Consider the following 17,869-nt stretch of genomic DNA (forward strand, 5'->3'; position numbering starts at 1 on the left):
ACACCTATACCTCTGGGTGGTGAAACTGGCACTCTAATCCTCATCATTTTTCTCCCTTTCTCTGGTATTGTCTTTAGAAGCATTCGCATGTCAGGGGCAGGGGACTTCTTCTTAGTTACCTCTCTGTACTGGCCAGTGCTATGGCTATAACCGGGGATTTTATTTTTTTAATTGGTTGCTATTTAAAAATGTCTGCATGCTGTGCTTTTCTTCTTTGGAGGGTAAAAATCTTGAAATGCCTGTGTGAATCCTGTTTGTTTAATCTATAGGACATGCATTCACAAGATGACGTTAGGATGCTAAGCAGGTGGAATACCCGCCCACAGTACTTAAGCTCATGACAAATGTCAGTGCTGCAGTGTGACAGAGGCCTATGTCCATGGCAGTGAGGCGGGGAGCCTGAGTGGCACAGTCGCATAACAACTTTTTTTTTTTTAAAGATTTTATTGGGGAACGGGAACAGGACTTTATCGGGGAACAGTGTGTACTTCCAGGACTTTTTCCAAGTCAAGTTGTTGTCCTTTTAATCTTAGCTGTGGAGGGCGCAGCTCAGCTCCAGGCCCAGTTGCTGTTGTTAGTTTCAGGGGGCGCAGCCTACCATCCCTTATGGGAGTCGAACCGGCAACCTTGTGGTTGAGAGAACGTGCTCCAACCAACGGGAGCTCAGCGGGAGCTCAGCTCGAGGTGCCGTGTTCAATCTTAGTTGCAGGGGGCACAGCCCACCATCCCTTGTGGGAGTCGAGGAGTTGAACTGGCAACCTTGTGGGTGAGAGCCCACTAGCACATGTGGGAATCAAACTGGCAGCCTTCGGCATTAGAAGCATGAAGCTCCAACCGCCTGAGCCACCGGGCTGGCCCAACAACTTTGTTTTTTGACTTCAAGTATAATGTCAAATAACTTTTAAAATTTAAAAAATGACTTGAAACTTATACGGATTCATCTGTTGTAGAGTTAATATAGCATGCTGGTGAATTGCCTGGAAATTGTGTGGTCCATATTGTTGGGCTCTCATGAGGGGAGTTGGGGAAGTATCCTTTCAGTCTCTAAGGCAGGTTATAAGTTTTCTGGAGCCATGATCATAACTATTAACTTTATAGGGTAAGTCATGATTCTAAATTGTCTGCCATGGAAAGAATTTATCCATACCTGTGACTTACAAGTGCTTTTTGGGAGTGGAATTTTTCCTTTCCCTCCCTATTAACTTTCATAGCTTCCCAAATGACAAGAAACTCAATGGAACATCTCTGGGTATAACTAATGGGAGGCCCTGAGATGAGCTCCGTAACTTACCCATCAACACTGAGAAAACCCTTGGACACCTAGGGCTCAAAGGAACAAGTACGAAAAACCATTGCTTTAGGTCAGCAGATACTTTAGCACAGGACTATACTATGGTCACTAAAGTACTAAAAAGTTTCATAATTGCTCTATTTTCAAATTGTTCTGATATCCAGCTTGTCTTTATGTCTGCACTGTGCTTTATTTGACATTTTTTCCCTCATCTTTGTAATTCCTTTTAATTGTTACAGAGACAGTCGACTCAGTCATATGTACATTAGCTATTAAAGCAATCAAAAGAACTGTGTGGTGAGATGGGTGGAAAAAAATTTGATATACAAAATATGTACATCTAAATATATACATCTACATATGTATGTATATGTACACACATGTATACATACTCACACTATTTGGTCAGCTTGGTAAGAAACATGGCTAAACGTTAGTTGATGTCTCTATTTTTTGTAGTTTGCTCAAATTATGTCTTAACCAGTCAGTATAAGCTGTTTTTAGATCATATCAGAAAGAAAATCATACAAGTCTTTCAAAGATGGGGTCATCCAGTTAAGTTCAGGTGGAGATGTGGCCATTCAGTTAGTTCCAGGTAAGGACAGGGTTTTCATAAAGATGTGGGAAGGGCTTTGCTAAAAAGTTACAGATCTCTTCCCCCAATAGGGACGACCTTAAAGCTCAGATGTTAACTGGACAAAGAACAAACTGCTGAGATTCACTGGCCTCTGGTAGAACAGCAAGGCTGCCCCCTCAGCTCCCCACAAAGCACCAGGACTTTATCTGGTCAAGGTTAAGACCACTGTTGATCTGCAGCACTGCAGCAGAGCTTTCCGAGTTTAGAGCTGTTTTGTCTATGTGACAACTCCTCTTTTAGGATGCTTCTATTGGGCTTTTTTTTTTTAACCTCTTCAGAGTATCTCTGGGTAAAACAAACAGATGAATTGAATCTTCACTTTCAGAAGATCCCCTTGGCTGTCATGTCAATACAGGCACAGTGCAGGGCAAGTGCCTGGTGAGCTTCTGTGAATTCTTCCTTGCCTCTTCTCGCTGTTGGACCCATAAACATTCGTTATCAGGACTTGGAAGGGAACCTAGGACGAGAGGTGGTCATGCCCACTGTGGTAGGCAGAATCTCAGATGGCGTCAAGGGGCCCCACTCCTGGAGGACAAGGTCAGGTGTAAGCCTCTTGTCCTGAATATGGGCAGAACCTGTGAATATGATGGGACCCAGCTCTTGGGATCGAGTTGCTAATCAGCTGGCTCTCAGTTAATCGCATAGAGATTATCTATATGGGCCTGACCTCATCCGATGAGCCCGTGGGAAGGATTGGCCTCTTCCTGAAGATAGCTACAAAGTGTGAGGTTCAATCTGCTGCTGGACTTGACAGAGCAAACTGCTGTGGTGTGAAGAGCCATGTGGCAGGCATCTGTGGGTGGTCTTTGGGAGCTGAGAACAGCCCCTGGGGAAGTGCTTAGTGTCATCTGGCCCCTAGGAGGCCACCGATAAGTGCTCTGCTTCCTTGTCTTCTGATCAAATACTTCAAGTTTACATGATAGTATAATATTGGCAATTTTTATCTGTTTTTGGCCATTTGGTTTGGGTCATAAATGTGGATTCCCATCTGTATTTCAGAAATATCATAGCCTGACACCATATGTTCTTAGGAAAACCTGGCACGCATGTGATCTTCTTTCCATTTTCGCTCCCACCACAGATCTCATGCCTGGATCACGCCCGCACATCCTCACTTCCTGTGGCTGCCAGTTCTTTTGTTGGCTGTGCATGTTCGTCACATACCCCTCTGCTCTGGGGCAGACAGGGTGGTGAACAGAGCAAGTCAAAATTGCTAAAGCCATCTGTCTTCTCTCGGAGGAGGCGGTTCAGCCATAGTTGTAGTTACTGTCTTAACAGATTTACAGAGAGTTAGGGTGGGTCTGACTCAGGCCCAATAACTAACTGGACTCATGTACTAATCTAAACTTCCATTAGATGTCACCAAGCTTTATTATTTGCAGGCTATCATTTAAGGTAACGAAAATAGAAGATCGAGAACGCGAAGGGCAGGAAGGTAGGGCCAAAATTTCACCTGTGCCGGGGTGTGTGCATGAGTTTATGGAAATCTGTTTTATTATGTGGACACATTAGTGTGTTCAGCCTACTTCATGCTAATAGACAATTGAACCTCAATAACCGTGTATTGCTAGGAAGCAATTGTTTCGAGTGGTATCATTTATCAAGCTGTCAAGTTTAATTTATGACAAACATTCAGGCAATCTTGAAAGCAATGATCATTTCCTGACATTATGTTATATACATTGGTAACTATTTATTTACTTATTCTCTGTCTTCCCTCCACAGAGGTAAGTTCCAGAAAGTCAGGGACCCCTTTTGATTTGGTTGACCACTGTATCCCCAGTGCCTAGAACAGTATTTGGAACATGGTGGGTATTCATTGGATATTTGCTGAATGGGGAACCTGATGCTATATGGAGACAATATTGAAAGTAGCTTAGAGTAGGAGTTGGCAAACTAAGGCCTGAGGGCCGAATTCAGCCTGCCCCCTGTTTTTATAAATAAAGTTTTATTGGAACACAGCTATGCTCATTCGTTTATAGACTGTGCCTGCTTTTGTGCTTGAGCAGTTCCAACAGAGACCAAGCGGTCCATGAAACCTGAAATCTCTACTGTCTGGTTATTTACAGCCCTGGCTGGCCCGGGTTTTTTTTTTCTGGCCACTTAACTGTGAGAGTGAGTGATTTAAGCTAAGATTTGTTTTCTCGTCTGGAAAACAGTGATGATTCCTGGTCTCAGTGAACGGCCATTAGTGTTCACTAGGGTGAACATCAGGTCAGGGAACATGAGCTCCTGTTAGGCGCTGTGTTGGGAATTTCATCTTCTGTCAGCACCTTTATCTGCAGAGCACTGTACCAAGTCCTGGCCAAATGGAAGTGACCGAGCCTGGCCCCTTGCCATGTGGTGACTGGGCTGTACCTATAGTTTGTCTCCACTGTCTGTCTTCTCTGATGCTGTTGCCATCAAGTTGCTCCTGCAGTGCATATGCTAATTTTTAACTATAGTGTTCAGAAATATTGGCTGTTTTAGTATCACAACACATATTAAAACTGCATCTTCAGAAGTCAGAATATGGTTTAATTTTTTAGGTTCTACTTAATTTAAATTAAAAAGAGAAAAAATATGCTAATTTCTACTTAGAGATGCGCTTTCATAAATACATTCCTTTAAAGGGGACTGAAATAATAAAGCAATAAAAATACCATCTACAGGTGGATAACTGCTATAAACTAATAAAAATTGCATCTATTTATCATAAAAATAATACCTTATGAATGTTTGGAAAATATAAAGGAGAATAATGAAAATAGTTACAAATGACATATATATATTCCCACTATCTAGAAAGAAACTTGACTTCTGATGAATTTTTCTCATTTAAAGAGTTGAGATGTTAAAATAATTTTCTATTGCCATCTTTTAAATTGAATCTTAGAAATGTTGTCCCAAGGCATAAAAAAATTTTAAAAATAACTTTAGACTTTTTCTTTTTTTAAAAAAAATTTTGTATTTTGAGAAATGTCAGCCCTTCAGAAAAATGTAAGAATCGTGCAATGAATACCTGTACGTCGTTTTCCTGGAACAGCCAATTGTTTCTGTTTTGCCATATTAATTTTCTCTCTCTGTACAGTTTAATCTTGGTGTGTCCTAAATATTTTCAATGCCTGCACATGTTTAATCTTGTGTCCATATCATAACTAACCATTCTTTTATTGTGGATATTTAGTGTCTCTTTCCGTTTTCCCACATTTTAAACTTAATTTAGTGAGCATATATATAGGGTAGATGTTACAAAAGAAAGGATTAAAGCTTAGAGAATTTAAGTAACTTGCCAAAGGTCAAATTAGCTAGATTTCTGGTTTTGAACTTACCACTCACGAGCACTGAGAACTTGAACTCCAACAACTTCAAGAACATGTCACTTGGAGCATTTTATAACCACATCACTTTTACACATCTCTATATGAGAAAAATGTAGGTATATCCCATTTTATTAAGTTAATGTTTTATTTTTACAAAGGTTACCCCTTGTTTTCATAATAAAATACATATTCATTGAAGACAATTTGTTAAATTGAGAGACATAAAAAGAGAGAACAAAAAAATAGATCGCACCATTCTGAAATTTTTTGGTAAAAACATTCTTCATTTAGTTTTCCCATCTTTAAAAATAAGCCACATGTTGTATCTTTCTTATTGAAATATTTACAGTGAATATTTTCCTATACATTAATAAACCTTTGACAATCAGTTTTTCAAAGACTAAATAGTACTTCATCTTATTACAAAACATGTATTTGTTGTCAAATAATATTTTGTGATTGTAAACATAGCCATAGTGAACAGTTTAGGACACTAATCTTTGTGCACAACACTAGTTACTTGCTTTCCTAAATGAAAGTATTTCAAACATAGAGAAGAGTTCAGTTATTAATATAACAAACACCCAAAGATCTACACTGCAGATATCGTGTTTCCCCGAAAATAAGACCTAGGCAGACCATCAGCTCTAATGCGTCTTTTGTAGCAAAAATTAATGTAAGACCCGGTCTTATGACCTGATCTTATTTCACTATAATAAAAGACTGGGTCTTTTATTAATTTTTGCTCCAAAAGACGCATTAGTGCTGGTGGTCCGGCTAGATGTTATTTTCGGGGAAACGTGGTATTTATAGGTATCTGATAGCTTCCCTTATAGAGTGGGAACTGCTTTTATAGATAAAGTGACTAGAAAGAAATAACTGTTTACCACCTGAGATGTTTCTATCTTGGTATTCCCTAGTCTATATCAAGTGGAAATTAGATTTGCGAGTTTGTGGGAATGCAGTTCAAGCTTTCTCAGATCTATTGTATTTCTGCCATCCTTTTCTTTGTTTTCTTGGGGGACTATTATTTAAAATGACTTTCCTTGGTGACTGCCTCAAGAGCTGTTACAGCTGCAGACACAGCTGTGCCTTTAAAAATTTTAGCTAGAAACATTCACACTTCCTTAAACACAGCTGGATATGTTCTTCCTGGTCAGTAGCACTATTGTGCAACCATTTATTTGAATATGTATATTCCTGATCGGTAGCAGTATTATGCAATCATTTATTTGAATATATATATATATATATATATATATATATATATATATATATATATATGTATATATGTATATGTATATGTATATGTATATGTATATGAATACAAACTGGGTGAAATCATTATACATTATTGGGTATAATATTGGGTATAATTTCTATCATCTTGTGCTATTTTGAGGGTTATGTATTACTTTTATTTCCACTAATTTCAACAAGGAAAGAAATATGAATTATAATGGTAGAAAATTGTTAACTTATTCTTAGGATCCACTTTTTTTTGTTTGTTTGTTTGTTTGTTTGTTTTTTATCTACAAGTTAGGTCCTTTAACTTGTATTTTGCATTCCAATACTGACCTTGTTTATTATGTTGACTGCATTTTTGTATAAAATATTATAGAAAAAAATGAAAAGTACATAAACCCTCACCACCAAAAAAAATACCATCTCATCCCCTTGCCAAAAACAACTGACTCAAAAGATCTCAAAGAAACAACTGAATTAATATAGTTTCCCCTTTTATTCAGTAGTGAAAACATTTACTAACCCTGCCACACATTAGATTAGCTTATGCAATATTTTATGTTTTTTCCCCTATTGCTCATTGTTATGGCTTTTGATTTAGTTTCTTGTTTCCTTTAAATTAGTCTTTGATTTCATGTCTTAATTATGTAGGTTAGATGTGCACTGTCCTGCTTAATATACAAGGGTTGTAACGTTCCGAGAAGAGACAGATGGAGGAGTTTCAGTAGGATTTTAGCACCTATGTCCAAATATTATTTATGTATACATTTTTCCATGCTTAGATCTAGTGTACCCCAGGAAAAAAAGGCAAAGTTACCTTCAAAGATCAAAAACAGCTATTAGTGGATGAAAACCTTTAAAATGTTGCCTCCAATCCTTTTTCTTTGAGTTATGTGTAAAGAATTCTATAGTTCAGACTGAGGTGTTTGTGCATCTCTCAAGCTGATTAACAAGATGGGGGAGCAACACGCTTTGGCACTTCCCTTTCTCACGTTCTCTGGAAGAGAGCCTTGTGCACTCCTGAGCTGGGGGGCTGAGGGGTGAGCATCTCCTTCTATGATTGTACACCCTAAGATCCTGGAGAACTGGGGGCTGCTTAATAGGTATCTCATTTTACAGAAGAAATGCAAAGTGAAGGGAGAATTTCTCTACGGGCTGCATTTGGTACATGATCACGCTAAAAGCAAATATTGATCTTCTGACCCTTATAGTTAGTACTTTATGTTAGTTCTCTCTGTATTCCACTGTGGTCTTCACCTTTGGGTGACATCTCACAGCGATAAGAGTTCTGGAGCAATCCCTTTGGTAATTCTATCCTAACAGGGTCTTGTAGTAATGATGCTGATGACTTTGATTTTCTTTTCTTGTAGGTTTCATACCTGTCTGTAGCCTTGGGGTGGCTCAAGTGGGCAGGCTGAACTTCGGAAAGGATGTGAGCACCTTGAAATATTTCACCATCTGTGGCTTACAGGAGGGCTATGAGCCATTCGCCGTCAATACAAACAGGGACATTACCATGTGGCTAAGCAAGAGGCTTCCGCAATTTCTCCAAGTTCCATCAAACCATGAACATATTGAGGTTTGCTTTTTTTTTTTTTTTTTTTTAAATATCAGACCATTGCCAGAAACCAGGAATGGAATATCTTTACACACAGGAGTTCTACTTGGACAATTATCATTACTTACTTAAAATGGCAGCCCTGATGTGTTCCGCAGTAGTGGGATCTAAGCACAGGATCAGCCTCTGATTTTAAATACTTCATGAGTAGCTGATTAGACTGATTAATAATGATTGACTCTCTTTTTATATAGACAGAATTAGTCTCAGTCTGAATATACCAGTATATTCTGTACATATAATTATGTACAGAGGGTTGCCAAACAATGTATACACATGACTTGCATTCATCTTTTGTTATCGGTATCTATTGGGTATTACAATTTTAATACAGTTTTTTCCTTTCTTAAAATGTGTATACATGTTTTTGGCACCCTCTGTATATAATTATAGCATGAATTTCCCAAACATCTGCTCGAAACAGAACTGTGAGTATATCTGTAACCCAGTACTCCCTGTGTTCAGTCATCTCATTTACAAGATCATGGCACGTTTGGCCATGTTTGGGTTTTAAAGCTGTGATGCACGTTAGTGACCTTCAGGTCCAGAGAATGGACTGTGATGATTAGAGTTGAACTGTTGCTTCTTTTTCGTTTGCCAGGTGACCAGAATAGACGGCACCGTAGACACATGCCCTTGTTTGAAGGTCACTCAAAAGTCCTTTGGGTCTCAGAACAGTAGCACAGATATCATGTTCTACCGCCTGAGCATGCCGATTGAGTGTGCAGAGGTCTTCTCCAAGACGACGTCTGGAGGGCTGCCTGCCGCTGGCCTCTTTGGGCCCAAGAACGATTTGGAAGATTATGAAGCAGATTCTGACTTTGAGGTTCTGATGAAGACAGCTCATGGACATCTGGTGCCTGATCGAGCCGACAAAGACAAAGAAGCTACGAAACCAGAGTTTAATAATCACAAAGATTATGCTCAGGAAAAGCCCTCTCGTCTGAAACAAAGGTCACTGATCTATGATTTTAAATATGTGGTGGTTATGTGGGGAGGGTTGCAGTAGAGGTAAGGGATTTCCCAGTCATTTTTTTCTTTCTCTTCATCCTTCTTTATGTCCAAAGGTCTCTGCAGGGGACAATAAAGCAACCTGTTTGCCATCTAATTTGTTACCACACATAATCTATCTCAATAGTTACTTTTATGCAATTTTTTACTGTGGTAAAAAAAAAAAAAATCACATAACATAAAATCTACTATCTTCATCACTTCTAAGTTTACTTAAAATTTTAAAGTGTACAGCACAGTGACGTGTACTGTGTGATGTGTATTAAGTGTGTTCACGTCGTTGTGCACCCATCTTCAGAACTTTTTCATCTTGCAAAACTGAAACTCTGTATCCAATTAAACAACTCTTCTTTCCACATGCCCACCAGCCCCTGGTAACCACCATTCCACTTTTTGTTTCTATGAATTTGAGTTCTCTAATACCTCTTTTAAGTGGAATCATAGTATTTGTCTTTTTGTGACTGACTTGTATCATTTAGTGTAACGTCTTCAGGGTTTGTCCATGTTGTAGTGTGTGTCAGAATGTCCTTCCTTTTTAAGTCTGAACAATATTCTATTATGTGGATAGACCACATTTTGTTTATATATTCATTGATGGATGTTTGGGTTGATCCACCTCTGGGTTATTGTGAATAGTGCTGTTATGAACATGGGTGTACAAATATCTTTTCGAGACCCAACTTTCAGCCATTTTGAATATATACCCAGAAATGGGATTGCTATTCTTAATAGGTAGCTCTATTCTTAAGTTTTTGAGTAACTTTCATATTGTTTTCCACAGCGGTTGCACCACTTTATAAACTCACCATCACTCTAGAAGGGTTCAAATTTCTTCATATCCTTGTCAACCCTTGTTACTTTCTGTTGTTTTAATAGTAGGCATCCTAACACATGTGAAGTGACATTGCACAGCGGTTTTGATTTGTAGTTCCTTGGTAATTAGTGACAGTGAGCATCTTTTCATATGCTTAGTGGTCATTTGTTGATCATCTTTAGAGAAATATCTTTTCAAATTCTTTGCCCATTTTTGGATTGGGTTATTTGCTTTTTTTGTTGTTGAGTTGTAGGACTACTTTATATACTCTGGATATCAATCCCTTATCAGACATATGCTTTGCAAGTATTTTTCCCAAGAGTTAGTTTTCAAGATGTCTATATTTACATTGTTAGTTAAAAATTAAATGGTATTTTCTCTAAATAGTATTTATATATACAAGAAGGCAACTTATTCGAGCATTCTTTCTGGCACTAACTCTGAATTTCTCAACCTCAGCATGATTGACACTCTGGGTTAAGTAAATATTTGTTGTGAGAGTCTGCGCTGCACATGAAACGTTTAGCAGCATCCCTGGCCTCCACCCACTAGATGCCAGTGAAGTCCCCCACCCCGGGTGACAACCCAAAATATGCCCAGATATTGCCAGACATTTCCTGGGGAGTAAAATCACCCTGGTTGAGAACCACTCTACTAAACTCATTGTATGTTCGTGTTTGAAGGATTTATAATGTTGCTTATTCCTAGTCCTGTAATATATTTCAGATTTCTGCTTAGAAGAACAAAGCCAGATTACAGCGCAAGCCATTCTGCCAGGCTCACTGAAGACGTCCTCGCAGATGACCGGGACGACTACGACTACTTGATGCAAACGTCCACGGTAGGCGGTTGCAGCTCTTGTCACTGATTTCTCCTTGTCACTTACTATGCTTTACATGGCAAATACAGTGGTACCTCGATTTTTGAACGTCTCCGTCGACGAACATTTCGGTTTACGAACACCGTCAATTTTATGGATCTATGGTATCATTAGATGGTAAAAGTCATGCTAAATTTGCAGTTGTATGGGTTGATTTTAAAACTCTGGAAGGGATTAATCCATTTTGCCTTACTTTCTATGGGGAAACCATGCCTCGGTTTTCGATCGTTTCAGAACTCGAACGGTCTTCTGGAATGGATTACATTCGAAAACTGAGGTACCCCTGTAGTTCTGTTTGATCTATCATGTTGGCAAGCTTATTGCAAAAATAATTATTTGCTTGTGTTTTGGGGACTGAAAAGTTGAAAAATATATGTGTACTCTGATGTGTATTATGCAATCAAGAGCTATTTTAGGGAAAATGTCCTTAACGGCTTCCTTAATCCTGATTTTGATATGTTTCTTGGCAAAATTGAATTTGTGACTTAATTTTTCCAAGTACAGTGAATTTCCTTCATCTCAGTGATATGTCTGAAAGAAGATCATTTATCATACTTTGTTAGAGGTCAAGTTTTGCTGTCTGCCTTTTAAAAATTTCAAAACAACTTCTCCTAAAATGCCAAATGGGGAAAAAGAATTGATAGTTCTGTTCCTTGTAGAGTGCCCCCCTCCATGTTTGAACTTGATTTTCACATATTAGATCTGAGCTATTTCAAAGTGATTAAGGTATAAAAGTGTCGCATATTAGCGATGGGAAAGGTAAAGCATATTCAAAAGTGGGTTACAGGTGCAAAACTCTAGCATAGATAGCATACTGTGTAAACTGGAAGAATCTGAAGCTTAACTACCTAATGGTTGATAATTTTATTAATAAGTATACTACATATTACACGTACATATGGTATGTGTGTTATGTGTGTACACACAACATATATACATACACACTTGGGAGTATAAAAAGCCTCAAATCATTTCGCATGTTTGCTCAGATCGAGTCTTTTCCCTTTTCCCCACTATTTCCGGTTTAATTCAGGATCTCTGCGTTAAGACGGATTTTGCAGTGTCAGTCCTTGGTGTTCATACCATTTTAATTGGACCCAGTGATTGTAAAGAAAGAAATACATTCTTCCACAATTCAGAGACATTGCAAATCAAAGGTTTGGTTTTTCACTTTGCCAACGCCTGATTTTGCTGTCTTGACAGTACTATTACTCAGTGAGAATCTTTCCTGGACAAGAACCTGCTAACGTCTGGGTGGGCTGGATCACCTCTGATTTCCACCAATACGACACAGGCTTTGACCTGGACAGAGTTCGTACAGTCACCGTGACTCTAGGAGATGAAAAAGGAAAAGTGCACGAAAGGTTGGTTTTCTTCAATTTCTTACACGAATGACATCTGACAAAAATGTTGATAAACTTAGGGATTTTTTTTCTTGAATTTCATGCTCACAATAATGTTCTTATTTATAGGAACAATATAATTAAACCCTTAATGTCAGTGTCCTTTTTGTAGCTCATACAAGTGAGTAAGGAATCTGAATATATTAGAAGTGAAAACCGTGATAAAGTAAGAGCAGTGCAATCCTTTTGGGTAATAATCACATACTTGTTCCGGCGACATTGTATGTGACTAACAACTTGGGTGACCAATATTCAGCCTCCATTTGAGGGATTAGGATGGGTGAACGTGAGGGAGGTAGCGTATGGTCTGATACGTATCTTGGGAGCTGGTTATGTGGTGGGAAGACAATGGGAAGACATGATGGGACTAGTGGTTTAGACCAGGTGGACGCATTTGAACTTGGACTGAGGAGCAGTGGGTTCTTTCCTCAGCTTGGCCATTGACTCGCTGTGTGGCTTTGGGTAAGTCAGTTACACTTTCTGTGCCATCCTTTTCCATTTGTAAAACAAACCAAACTCAAACCAAACCTTCAAAAAAGTGAAGAAGGCCATCTTCCTTGCAGAATTAGACAAGAGAAGATCTGACCATTTGCATCTACCTTTTGTGCCCATGCGTCCTCTCTGATCTGCTGTGACAGGTCTCGTAGAAGTAGTCAGTCCTTCATACGTTGCTCTTCTTTTATACCTGCGCCTCATTTTTGGTGACTGGAAGCTCACTCTCCCACCTTCAGGTTTTAATGCTTGAAACACTTGAACTTAGTCCTTGAGAGAGTGGGCTGGCAAAAATCTCCAATGAAGAACGCTTCACGTCAGTATGGGAGCCCCAAACCACCTGTTTCCAGGAATCTTCTTGGGGATACATTTGATTTTCAGAGAAGGTGACCATGTAAGGAAATCACTCAGTATAGAGATGGGCTACATGATGGATGATTTTTAGTGTATGAATGGAGTCTAGGGAAGGGTTGTTGAATCGTACATAAGTGGTGTAAAGACACACAGCAAATTTTGATTATTCTGAAACTGACTATATCTCAACCTTGTTCTTTGCCTGATTTTGGCCTTTTTTTGCTGGTCTCATTAATATATTTGCTGTCAAGTGGCAGAGAAAGTACAAATAGATTAAGTTTTGTTACCATCTCTGGTGAAGGTCTTGGTGAGGTTGACTCTGTGGTGGGGTTTGTTGTTCATACCGCTGGTTTTGTGCATATTCTAGCTGAGTCTGTCTCGTAACAGATCACCGGGAATTGTCCACAAAGGGGCATATTTTTAGCCAACTTTTAAATATATTGACTCACTGATGGCTCACATAGAATTTGCCTAAGAACTTTGGTAATGTTTGGAAGTGAATGCTTCTCAACTCAGAACAAGTGGTTAAAAAGAAAAAAAAAAACAACTTATGAGAAGGAAAATTACAAATTTGGATGATTATTAAATAAACTTTTTTGAACCTCAGAAAAAGGCCCAGTTTGGTTTGAGTTTTTGGAGGGAAGGTGCAGGTCAGTTCTTACCTGGTTCCAACCTGTTGACCTGTCTCCCTTTGGCGTGAATTTAGGGACGTGTAAGACCTGATTCAGAATGTCCACTGAAGTCAGTGAAGTTTTGCTCGGAGTCACAGACTCGGGCCCATGCGCACCTCTCCCATCACAGCATGAGCTTGTTGCTTGCGCAGCATAATTTAGGTGTAGTTTGCAAGATACCCATACTTCCTATTGCCTCTGTGGTCGTACAAAGAGAAAAATATTTTTTTGAAATTCAGCATCAAACGCAGCAACTGCTACATGGTGTGTGCGGGCGAAAGCATGAGCCCCGGGCAAGGACGCAACAACAACGGGCTGGAGATCGGCTGCGTGGTGGACGCTGCCGGCGGGCTGCTGACATTCACTGCCAATGGCAAGGAACTAAGCACCTACTACCAGGTACTGGTCTGTGGGGCACGCAGCTCCTGGGGAGGGAAACCAATTTACCCATTGGAGCAAAACACATTTTGTAAGATCAAAAAGTGAATTAGAAAACAGTGGAAACAGAAACGGGTTAATTGTGTATTTTCACATCTGTTCGCGTAATAATTGTGCCATAAGCCCTTCAGAGTCAACGGTGCACTCCTCCAGAATGTTCACATGGTAATGAAATGACATGCTTTCAATAATGATTGAGAGATGATATCCGGTATCCGTGGGAGAAAAAGGAAGTCTCTCGTCCCCTTCTGTAAAGTGTTTCTTAGTTGCTGTGAAGGAAATATGTTTTCTTTTTGCCCCTTCCTTGACTAATAGTATTACATTCATTGGTTTCTCTAAGGTGGAGCCAAGTACCAAATTATTTCCTGCGGTGTTTGCACAAGCTACAAGTCCCAATGTTTTTCAGTTTGAGTTGGGAAGAATAAAGGTAAGAAAGACTCATTTTTGGTATTATATTTGGGTTATTTTCTAATAGGGAACTAATGTTTACTTCTTGTTCAATAAATTCAATATTTTATGAGTACTGCTAATAATCATCTAATAGAGCATTTTGTAAAACAAAGGTAGCAATGTTTGAAAATTCTATCATCTCTTTCAGATCACTAGGGAAATATAACTAATTAGAAAGGGTTTGACTTTGGTCATCATAAATGTAATTGTCAGTAAAATTAGGCTTATATGTTGATGGTAAGATGGAGAAAGATTTGCTCTCACGAGAATGACAGCAGGTGGTGACAAGTCACTGTCAACACCCTTATGCCTGATGCGCTCTACCCTGGAGGAGGTGAGGAGAGCCATGAAGCTCGTCATGGAGAGACAATGATAAATGAGAAGGGGTTTTAAAGGACAAATTTGTCGAATTTGAGAGTGAATTGGATTCATGAGATTTGGTAATGAATTGTATTCAGGTACTCAAGGAGAATGAAGAATCAAGGATTAATTTAATTTTTTCAGTGCGGACAACGAGGGGATGCTAATGCAACCACAAGCAGAAGAGGTAGTTTCAGTTTGGGAAAAGGAACTGGATTAATTTTGCAGTTGTGAACGTTGAATGCCAAGTGCACATCAGGATGAATGTAGTAGACAATGTTACCAGGCTGGCTCGGTGACCTTGGACGTGTTCTTAAACCATGTGAAATCAGCTTCTGCCTTTATAAATGAGGTTCCCAGCTGCCACAGAAAGGCCGATGCAATAGGGACTGAAAGAACCCACTATGTTAATCAAAAGGGCTTTAGGGACCTTGCCGGAAGAATTAATGCAAAATGATGGAAAAAGAAATCCATATTCTGGTGAATTCAAGATTGAAAGTGTAAGAAAGGAGGTAGCAAGTTTTTGTTTTGTTTTTTATTTTGACAAAGTCTCTCAGAACTCTGATTTGTATATCGGTCCATTTGACGTTCCATTTGGGTGTTTTTTAGGAATGGCCAGTTGATTGTGTTTGAAACAGGACTGCTGACCGCCACTAGCCCCTCCTGCTGAGGGTCTACAGTCTCATGTCATTTAATAGCAGATCGGGCTGCTCAGGCCCAGGACCTTGAGTCGTCCTTGACTTCCTTCCTTTACATTCTGCATCCTGGTTCCATTTGCCAGCAAATCCTCCACCTTCTGACTGCCCCCATCACTCCTGCTGATCACCACACTGCTCCCCATCACCATCCTTTGTCATCTGGGTTACCTGAGTGGCCTCCTAATGGGGTTTCCATAATTCATCCTTGCTCATATGTTTATCATACAACAATCTGAGTGATTGTCCCTGCTTTCAAGTATAAATCAGATCATGTCATTCTACTGCTCTAAACCCTAGCAACCCTGTTTCCCTCAGAGTGAAAATTAGAGGTTTCATACCAGTTCTCATATCCTAGAGAACCTCACATCCTGACCCTCTGACTCCATCTCCCACTGCCCTCCCCTCCTTCTCTCCATACTGCACGTGTGCCTCTAGCTCCTCCTGAAACTCGGCAGGCAAACTTCCTCCGTGGGTCCTATGCACTGACTGTTCCCTCTGGTGGAAATATCTTGCCCCGCTTATCCACGTGGTTCTTTTTTCCTTAATTCATCTTCTCAGCGATACTCATTCTGACCACCCTTTTATTATTGCAGCCCTGCATTCTGGTTTTCTCACCCTGTTCTTTGGTTCCCCTTGATCTCTTTTCTAACATATTATTTAATTTTCTTACTGATTGTGTTTATGTCTCCAATAAAAAAAATAAAATAAAAAAAAAGTGAAAGCTGTATGAGGCCATTTTGTCTATTTTGTTGTCAGTCCCTAAAATGGCCTGGCTTTCCCCCACCCCATTCACAGAAGAGAAGAGGAAGGCAGCTCGAGGCTGAGGCCATCTGAAGAACACAGGGAGAAGCTGAAGGTCAGGCAGGAAGATGAGATCATGGTTTTTATACTGCCGTCCGGAATAGGCAGGCAGAGGTGGTATTCTGATCTTAAATGGTTGAGTAAGTTTTGGCAGAGTAGAGACCTCTCTCTCCTTGAGACCAGACTGAAGGAAGTAGGATGGCTGAAGATATTTATTGGTGGCAGAGGAAGGTGGGGGAGAAATAAATTGTGTTAGTTAATGCCTGGTTAATTCTGCGTTCTTGTTTGATAGTCAGGTTTATCTGTTGAGCTGTCTCTGGTATACCACTCGTTACTGACATCTGACAAGTCTGACAGTGAGTGAGTGTGTGGCTTAAGGACGAGGTGGGTGACAAAGGAGAGAGAGAGAGAGAGAGAGAGAGAGAGAGAGAGAGAGAGAATGAGAGAGAGAGAGAGAGAGAGAGAGAGAGAGAGAGAGAGAATGAGAGCGAGAGAGAGAGAGAGAGAGAATGAGAGAGAGAGAGAGAGAGAGAGAGAGAGAGAGAGAATGAGAGAGAGAGAGAGAGAGAGAGAGAGAGAGAATGAGAGCGAGAGAGAGAGAGAGAGAGAGAATGAGAGAGAGAGAGAGAGAGAGAGAGAGAGAGAGAGAGAGAGAATGAGAGAGAGAGAGAGAGAGAGAGAGAGAGAGAGAGAGAGAGAGAAATGGATATGACCTCCCTTTCAGGAAGTAGCTACAGACTTGCCAGATAGCTCTGAGGGCCCAGCTTGGTAAATAATCATGAAGGATGTGTGGTTATACTTGGTGGCACTTTATTCTCAGTGTGCCAGAGAGTATATGGGAAACAAACACCCCTGCACCTGGGCCTGCCCTGAAATTCTAGGTATTTTCTCTCATCATATTTTCTCCGCTGGTGCTCTCAGGAGCTCTTCAACCCAATTTTTTGTTATTTCCTGTATTGACTGCGCTCGACCTGTAGTGTATCTTACTTTCCTTATCGCTTTCCTGTGCGGAATGCTGGTCATTGTTACTCCTGGGGAGTCTCACAAATGACTTCTGCTTCCACTTCCCCATCCCCCCAGAACGTGATGCCTCTCTCCGCGGGGTTATTCAAGAGTGAGCACAGAAACCCGGTGCCTCAGTGTCCTCCGCGTCTCCACGTGCAGTTCCTGTCACACGTCCTGTGGAGCAGGATGCCCAACCAGTTCCTGAAGGTGGACGTGTCCCGGGTCAGCGAGCGCCAGGGCTGGCTGGTGCAGTGCGTGGAGCCCCTGCAGTTCATGTCCCTGCACATCCCGGAGGAGAACAGGTCTGCCCACGCAAATGCGTGACACCTCAAACTACACCACTCCCCAGGGGCTCGGGGGTGGGTGGGGACACAAAGTGAGGTTTAAAAATATCTCATT

The 17,869-nt window shown here is 40.2% G+C and overlaps 1 protein-coding gene across 9 annotated transcripts in view; it reads left to right on the forward strand.

Annotated features, from left to right (window-relative positions):
• Positions 1 to 17,869, forward strand: part of RYR2 (ryanodine receptor 2) — a 568,842-nt gene that overhangs the window by 368,168 nt on the left and 182,805 nt on the right. For 7 of the 9 annotated variants that reach the window (XM_088799091.1, XM_074316770.2, XM_074316771.2 and 4 more), the window contains 8 exons: positions 7,846 to 8,054; positions 8,695 to 9,047; positions 10,645 to 10,759; positions 12,002 to 12,162; positions 12,634 to 12,663; positions 13,958 to 14,117; positions 14,497 to 14,583; positions 17,546 to 17,772. In XM_088799091.1, coding sequence (XP_088655217.1) covers positions 7,846 to 8,054; positions 8,695 to 9,047; positions 10,645 to 10,759; positions 12,002 to 12,162; positions 12,634 to 12,663; positions 13,958 to 14,117; positions 14,497 to 14,583; positions 17,546 to 17,772 — 1,342 coding nt within the window. The remainder of the gene's footprint in view (positions 1 to 7,845; positions 8,055 to 8,694; positions 9,048 to 10,644; positions 10,760 to 12,001; positions 12,163 to 12,633; positions 12,664 to 13,957; positions 14,118 to 14,496; positions 14,584 to 17,545; positions 17,773 to 17,869) is intronic. The other 2 variants (XM_088799090.1, XM_074316776.2) reach the window with 1 other exon arrangement.

Source organism: Rhinolophus sinicus, chromosome 6 (assembly GCF_057876585.1).
Source record: "Rhinolophus sinicus isolate RSI-liver-muscle chromosome 6, RSI-T2T, whole genome shotgun sequence".
Classification (NCBI taxonomy): Eukaryota; Metazoa; Chordata; class Mammalia; order Chiroptera; family Rhinolophidae; genus Rhinolophus; species Rhinolophus sinicus.